At 38.0% G+C, this 8,479-nt stretch overlaps 1 protein-coding gene across 8 annotated transcripts in view; it reads right to left on the minus strand.

Annotated features, from left to right (window-relative positions):
• The window catches only part of GTF2I (general transcription factor IIi), a 105,841-nt gene that overhangs the window by 48,544 nt on the left and 48,818 nt on the right, over positions 1-8,479 (minus strand). For all 8 annotated transcript variants that reach the window (XM_057383562.1, XM_057383565.1, XM_057383561.1 and 5 more), the window contains 3 exons: positions 4,353-4,412; positions 2,811-2,873; positions 2,263-2,367 (listed from right to left, as the gene is read on the minus strand). In XM_057383562.1, coding sequence (XP_057239545.1) covers positions 2,263-2,367; positions 2,811-2,873; positions 4,353-4,412 — 228 coding nt within the window. The remainder of the gene's footprint in view (positions 1-2,262; positions 2,368-2,810; positions 2,874-4,352; positions 4,413-8,479) is intronic.

Raw genomic sequence — 8,479 nt, forward strand, 5'->3', positions numbered from 1 at the left:
TTTTGGAAATTTAAGAACAGCTACAAGACTGGAAAATGGCCCACTGAGTCCAGCATCAAAACCCCAACAAACACTCGTAGTTAAGGGACTCATGCTAAAATGCCAAAGCAATGTTCTGGAAGAAAACTCCCAGGTGGAACATTTCTTCCTAAGAAACATTAAACCAGTGGTTTTAAACACTTAATTAAGTTCTTTTAAACAAAATACTATCCTCACTAGGTCTCTTCTGATCTTGGGTAAATACACACAGCTCCCTATGCAGAAAGTTTCTTCACAGTTCTAAATGTTGTCATTCACCAGCAAGGGCTCCAGATTCTCAAACGTGATTTTGTTCCATTTAAAACAATTCCTTCTGACAAACATAACCTTAACTTTCTGACTGCTGAATGTCAATCACACCATTCTCCCCACTCATCCAAACTCATTAAGACCATCTCAGACACCTTTATMAGCTACAGCTAACCTGGGGGATTCCAGGCACATCACAGGTTTGCCAACTTCCCTTTTCACCACCTTACCAAACTTACTGGAGGGGAAAAACAAGGAAAACCTACAGGGACATATACCAAAACATACAAACGCAGAGGTTTTTCTTTGCAGGAAGCAATCATTTGTGTAAATCTGCAACCCTGGCTGTAGCATTCAGAAAAACTTTTGGAAGAGCTTTAWATGCCTCTGCAATGTATGAATTTACTAGTGGACAGATTACACCCAAGACTCTAGAACATCCAAACAGTGCTGCTGATTCTTCTGTCTTACTYGTTTTYGTGAGGATCAGCTATAAATAATTTCATTTTACAGAATCCAGGTAAGACCACCTACTCTGTATGCCCACATAAATCACACATGAAATTCAAGCTAGATTGTTATCTGCAGTTTTTATCCACTGCCTCTAGACCTTTTCATAAATGCCAGCCTTCACACACAACAGAATCAWTCTATTCAGAAAAWCMAGGTGCAGCTTTCCACACCTCTCTTAAAGAAATTTGTGAAAAACAACAGATCTGAGAAAAAGCGGTGTAACAAAACYTTATTCTGACTCMAAGAGCCACAATCAGCATCTGTAGCTATAAAATTCTAGTCAAAAATTAAGACAAAGTCAGAGTCTGGGACATTTACTATCACAATTGCCCTKCCTCACACTCYCTCCTCWMAGTCAGGCATAAAACACATGGCATCATGCTGAGGAAGACCAAGCACCTAGAATTCTCCTCTCAAATCAGTTCAGTTAAGAGTGCAGGCACCACAAGCAATGAACTTCATTCTCCTTTATCAGCAGAAATGCTCACAAATTCCATTGGTATCGTTACCCTTGATTATGGTGATAGCTAATTCTAAAGCAAAACTAATGGGATTTGCAAGAAGGTGCACTGCTGCTAGCAAAACCTGGCTTGAAAAGCATGTGACTCAGGCTGGAGAGACACGTGCTTACGATGAAGCCAGATGGACAATGATGAACTGTTCACATCCTGTAAAAGCACTAAACTTTGGTTGACCAGCMCCTTGCAAATGTCTTGCATGATTTAAAATAATGATGACTCCCATCACAATATGCTTATGGCAAGCCCAAGAGTGGCGTGATTTGCGAATTTGAAAGAAAAACAAACAGAAATCACAAAAGCCAACCCAGTGAAAAGTTTAAAAATGAATGGTTGCAGAAGATGTACAACTTCAATTAGGTGACATCTTTATAAATATTTCCATGAAAACATAGCCAATGAAGGYAATTTTTCYGCACAAAAAACATTTCACAACTCAAATGCTCTAGCRTATTWCCACATCTRTTCCTTCACTGCCATTGGAATTCTGGTGGCTGCCTTCAAAAATATCAAGTAAATAACACATTCCTGATTCCACARAACCCTRTAAAAGCTAACAGAWTAATGGGCTATTTGCCCAGAAASCAAACCAATCCCCAGAATAAAGGTGAGGTACAGGACTGCRAAARGTCCCWTRGCAAGCATCTTTAACCAGAGTAAYGGAAGTKRAGGCATTTCTGGGGAGAACTCCACATAAGGATCATGAGAAAACACTACCAACAAATCCCAGCTTTCTGTGTCTACATTTACATGGTCACATCAAATTAAAAAGAAAACAAGGRGTAGCCTATAATGATATATCACTGCAATACACCTAGATTGAGACCATGGATCTTAAGTGAAGGCCTGCACTGGACATGTCTTGCTCCTGAAGTACAAAATTACCCAGAACCATCTCATAAAACAAAGCAGGGAGACAAAATTMTCTTTAATGTCACCTTACCAAAATTAAAGTCCTCTGCTTCTTGTTCACCAGTACTGGCAGCTTCATTAGTAGACGTAGTGCTCTTTGATCTCTTGTTAGGGGGCATGTAGTTAGGGTCATCATCTTCAAGAAAAAAAATAAATCACTGGTTTCATGTCCAKTGTGCAGCACTGGAACTTTTTTGAATTTCAAAGCTCTAACTGAGTTAAGACATTGTGCTTATTAGGCCACCAAATTAGCATTATGTTCTACAGAATGAATGAATGTTATCTTGTCTCTTCAATGATTATTTTTYCACTACCAACACTCGATAAATACACACAAGGTAYAAATTCCTGTCAGGAATCATTTCAAAACCAGCCCAGCAAGTCCAGTATGCTTCAGTATATTGTGGTTTTATAATASTCCTCAACTACGTATGTTTACCAGTCAGTGAGCAATTCAAACTGCAGTCAACACTCACACACAATTCTCTTCATTCAATGCCAAGTAATGCAGGCTTTGCAAAACCCATTTCACATATAAAAATACCCAACCAACTGTAATCAATKACTTGGGAAACTGACCTTCGCAACYTAACTCAGCCTCAGAATCCTCACTTGTTTCTGGTGAGTCATGATGGGAGGAATCTGTAAAGGAAAAAACAAGACTGCTGAATGATGGACACAGACAAGATTTTTRACCAAACATTCCATGACTCCGCATTTAAACCAAACTGGTCAAAGARGCCTCTTGCACTCACCGTATACGACAAAAACAGAAGCAAAGATATGTTACCATAAGCCTTTGAGCAACTCCAGACAAAGGCAAGGAGGTGAGGATTACACTTGCTAAACTGCGCATGCAGCAATGCACAGTTGGTGCTCACGACAGAAGGAAATTCCACATTYTTKGCTTTGTAGGGTTAATACAATCGTTCTTATTTTCCCCTCTGTTACTCAGTATTACTGAAAATACAAAGGTTGTGCATCCCCAGAGTACGTATTTTTTTACTATCTCTACAGACTCATGGTTGCTGAACTATAATGATTTCCATAACAGACTGCAAGGCCAACAGTGAAACATGGGAGGGATATTCATRATCACAATGCTTTTGTTGGGCCAGTGTGCACCAACAAAACAAACACRATCAGRCYGATCAAMACCTAGTGTGKGAAAGCAATTYATAYTYAACTGCAGTACAGGTTGAGAAAGTGAAGCTAATTGTATCAGAAACTATATCAAAATTAAGTAGCAGTGTGTGAAGGAACGGATTTTAGTTACGCCTTCAGAGTACTGCTGTGCTTGCGCATTCTGAASAGTATCTTCTTTCAGATCTCTGTATGCTTGAGTATGATACTGGTGGTTTCCTTTACAAATATAAAGTAAAAAGATACCACAGTAAAAATACAAAAGAAGCTTTTATCACTGACTTTTCAAAGCAGGGATTTTCACAAGAGAAATCCCAGAACTACAATGTTCACATGAACAACACTAAGGCTCATTTTTTTTTATCTTAGAAATTCGTGGTAGCAGGAACATTCTGACCTTATTGCAAAATTAATGGGCTTAAATGCATGTTTATATATGCTAGTCTTTACAAATTGGCAAACCAGTATTTTTAGTGCAACGGTAAGAAGTTCTAAAAATTGGCAATGTTTTTCGTAAATGTATTTCATGTATTACAGGGTTTCATTAAGGAAGACCTTCCACTAAACACAGACTTCCCATTTATTTTTTTCTTTATGTGCTCATTCACCTCACTCTGAACTGAAAGTAATGATTAAGTTGCACTGACTATTTATACAGCAGAGTTTTATTAAACTTAAAAAGCCATTATGGAATAGCCTGATTTCTTGAGAAACATACCAATTCACTCAAATCACCAGTGTTTTAGAGTGATCAATCTGATGCTCCTCTCTGAATTTGGAAAAAGAAGAAATCAAGTTCCCATCTATATGTCTCTACACTTGGATAGTTGGAAATTAAATCAACTGAAATCTTCATTTCTGTTCAAGTTCTAATACCCTCAGTTTTACAGCAAATCAAGTAGCAAAGCTGTGAAAAACAAAACTCATGCACTCAATTTCCAAAACAGTTGGGAGGAAAAATACAAGCAAAAGATATACCTATATAACTTTTTCCAGGAGGATTTTGTTCACCTATCATCTCTGATGTTTCAGAAGGACCTGCATGAGAACAAAGAGAACAGTTTTTTAAGGATGTCTTACAACAAACATGTATTTCCAGCCCACAGAGGAATCTGTCAAATAACTCTTAATTTCATAAATTATGCGCTTACTTCATACTTTCTGTAATGCTGAACTTTGGAAAGACTGTGTTAAATATGAAATATTTATAAATTCTCATTTGGTTCAACAGAATAAAAATGGGAATACTGGCAGCATTATGCATTTCTTGGACTACTGAACCATCAGAGACTCATGCAGAACAGCAGGCTTTCAACTGTTTTTAGTTTTAATAAACTAATTATTAAAAATGAAATGTTGATGCTTCTGCCATTTTTCAATGTTTCAATCAGCTAGATCATTTTCCTGTTTGTTTAAATTTATATTCCTAAGGAGTATTCTTTGACTTTAAAATTTCTACCTACATTAAATTCATAAATTCACAGGATTAAACTAATTTATGACATTCCAAGGCTGTATGCTTTTCATTACAACAGTTCTTTTGAAGACTAAAGACAGACTGTTTAAAAAAGACTGGTGCAGAAAGCAGCACAGAAGCTACGCTTAACAGATTAACACTCCTAAAATCTACTGTTTAATGCTCTGGCTCTCCTGCAGCTAAACCAGAAGGGCGAGCTGCTTACAGCACAAGTGACACCCAGCAAGAGGCCATTCTATACCACAGAATTACCACAGGTATGGAAAACTTGTCTACATGTGGCAAACAGGAGTAACTGGAACTGACAGATTTGGACTAATTGGTCTGTACAAATGCAATAATTTCTGTGTTCATTTGCAAAAGCAATCTGCTCAAAATCATAAAGCTGACCTTAAATTCTAATTGTTTAGAGGTAGGTTCATAAGTGTATCAGCAAAAGTATGAATATCTTTACAACAGAAAAGCTACTGTTCATTAATAAGGCAATGAAATATTTTAAATTCTATTTCATCTCAYAGTAAGCAAGAAAATACAGAAAAGACCATTGTCACAATCAGACTTCATAAGTATTTTAGTATATGATACATACACAGTATCAAATAAGTTAATATTTAAGTATTAAAGAAAGTAATTATAATTAGGGGGTTACAATAATGCTAACTTGAACAGTTCTGCCYAACTTCATTATTCAGATTTTCAAAGAGATTTAAGATGAACAGCATTTCAAGTGAGGAACATGTGCAAGGTTCTTTGCTTCGCACACATTTCTTTCAGCAAGTGCTGCTTAGATGTGCTCCTGCCACTTTTCCCTACTGGGGGAAGGAGTTCTCCCTTTCTAAAAACAAATATTTACCTCTTTACTTGAGAGGAGCTCCCTGATTTCATTTAAAACACAGCTCCACAAAGACTGATGTTGGCACAGCCAAGACCATAGTCCAAAGATGGGGAAAAAACAGGGAGGAAAAGGATCAAGAAAGAGGCATGGACATTGGTGCTCCTCCAGGCCTCACCAGAAAGAACTCTCATAACATCTCTGTGATTGTTAGGGGTGAGTGGGAATAGAACACAATGCCCCTTGGTACGCTGAAAATGCCTCTACGGACTAAATTTGCTTTTATTTAAATCAGCATATTCAGCAGATGCAGCCAGTCAGGTTTGTAATTTGCTAAGAACTCCTGTGAACATGCAATTATTGTAATTCATAAGGCACTGACACACAGATGTATGCATCCCACTACATCCCAAAATATGCACATAGTTTTGCATTTATTCCTTAATGCAGAAATTYTGACAGGATAGTTTTACCTACATATTCTGCACTATTCTCTAGATTACATTATTTTTGTGCCAAATACGTGCTGTGACACAAAAAAAGAGAAAAAACTATAATCTTTCACACATTCAAACTTGAAGAAATACTTCTCTATATTAGTTAAAAACACAAACTTAGTACAGCCTTTGGTATTAAGCACAAAGAATTCAGTCTTTTTATCTATAATATTGATAAAAACTACAGTATATGTAGTAAAACGATTAATTTTTTTTTTAGAAGTGACCAACATAGGTTATTTCATGAAACTTCATCCTTTTTTTCATATTACAAAGCTTAGACAGAGGAAAAAGCATGAAAGTATGAAAAAAATTGTTCCAGAAATTAAAAAGTGTCAAACAATATATTCTGCTATCTTAACTTAGTAAAGACTGGAAAATTAAATTTCAAATAGTTCTACCACCAAGAGATATTAACAAAACCAGATACATTTCCACTTTACTACATTAATGTACACAACAGGCAGAAATACACAATGATAACATAACCAAGGAAAGACCAAACATAATGTAACCAGATCAAAAGAAGTTCCATCCATAAATAAAGATATGAGAAAAATCACAAAATAGAAAAATAAGAMAACTCAAGAGAGAAGAACTAAATTCTGCTGCAAGAAGTAGGATGCAGGAGGAAGGATGGACAYAGAAGTGGACAATTTAATTACGAAAAACCCAGGACACTTTAGAAGTAAAATCTTTCAGTAGGGCTGTGTGTTGGAATCTGAACTTCAGATCTGTAGGCAAAGCTAAGYAAGCAGTTTCACCTTGAACCAGAGAAAGGACCAGAGAAAGCAGAAGTATGCTCTTCAGCTTGTGCTACACACCACAGACACTTGGGAATTCTTTAAGACTCAGACCAAAACTTGGTCTTTCATGAGCAGAAAAATATCTGACAGATCACTGCACCCAAAGCTTGTGCTTGGGCTAGAATTCACCAGTGCAGTAGAACCTCTTTAAGAGGCTTGGCTGTTGGCATAAATCAAAATTCCTGAAATGCCTGTTACAAATAGGTTCTTTTTCACATTTTAACAATTCCTTCAAAAACAAGAGTAGATGTCATTCCCCCACGAGTCACCTATTCTTTCTGCCTACCCACCCACACATTTACTTACACTGATTCCAAACCYCTCAGCCTCAGTTTCTAATGGATTATGTCCCAATGTCCTAACACAACACAGCCAAACCTGTGTCAGTTGGAAGAAGGAATGGATTTATCACCTCATAGATAAGCATCACCAGCAATGCTCACTTTTCTGGGCTTTTTCTTGGCTATACATATAGTAGCAAGGTTAATTAGATCTGATTCCCTTCAGGAAGCAGAACATCGTGCTCAATATATTTTCTGGAATTTCTTGGTTTAAGATAATATCTGCATACTCAGTCTTACATGCCAGCCTAGCTTCACAGTTTTAGTTCAATTAATATAGATATTAGTTCTAGTATTCTGAGAAATCTCCAAAGAAGAAATATTTCCTTGCTAGAAATATACTAAAAGACATTTATTACTTTTAAGGTTCCAGAGTGAGAATAAATGTAAAGTGTACAGTGGTAGTTTTGCTTGGCCCAGTTTTTTAGTGGGGGAGGGGCACACAAAAATGACTCCTGTGGGATATATAGCAAAGCACTGCCCTCCCATCCTCCCCCCACCCCACATGAGAAGCAAGTGAGAGGCTGTTCATAGCCTCTGCAGCTCTGTCCTCGGGTTTTAGAGATAAGCAACTTTAAGAAACAGAGAAGGCCTTGCAATGGGTAGTACTGTGTGTTGTCATTTTACAAAAAACAGTGATTTGTGACCAACTAGGAGAAGGAAAGAGAGCTCATGTTATTTGCGTGATGTGAAGAAAAAGTATAAAAGGTTGTGCTGTGAGATAATAAAGTGCTGACCTTGACACCTTCCCCCCATGTCTGTCAGCGTGTGAGGTCTGCGCCAACACCCTCATGCTGTAGAGCCAATCTCTGATGGCTCTGAAGGTGGTGGACATGCTGATGGTCAAGCCTGGGCCAACTGGAGATGCCTCTGTGACGACGTATTTAAGAATTCCAAAACAAAGTACACTGCAGCTTCCATCAGACAGAGGTGGGGTGGAAAGGTGAGGAGATGTGAGAAAATGGAGACACTGAGGTCAGTGGAGAGGGAGGGGGTGGMAGTGCTTTGCAAGCCATGGTGCTGACCATGGAGGAGAACAAGCTGTTCCYGAGGTGGCTGTGTCCAGTGGGARACCCATGGAGAGAGATGCTGTGCTCCCAAGACAGAAACAGCCTGGCCTTGAAGGACTGACCACAGCCTGGGGGGGAAGTG

This window comes from Malurus melanocephalus, unplaced genomic scaffold (genome assembly GCF_030028575.1).
Source record: "Malurus melanocephalus ecotype Western Australia unplaced genomic scaffold, MMel_1.1 scaffold_639, whole genome shotgun sequence".
NCBI classification, from domain to species: Eukaryota; Metazoa; Chordata; class Aves; order Passeriformes; family Maluridae; genus Malurus; species Malurus melanocephalus.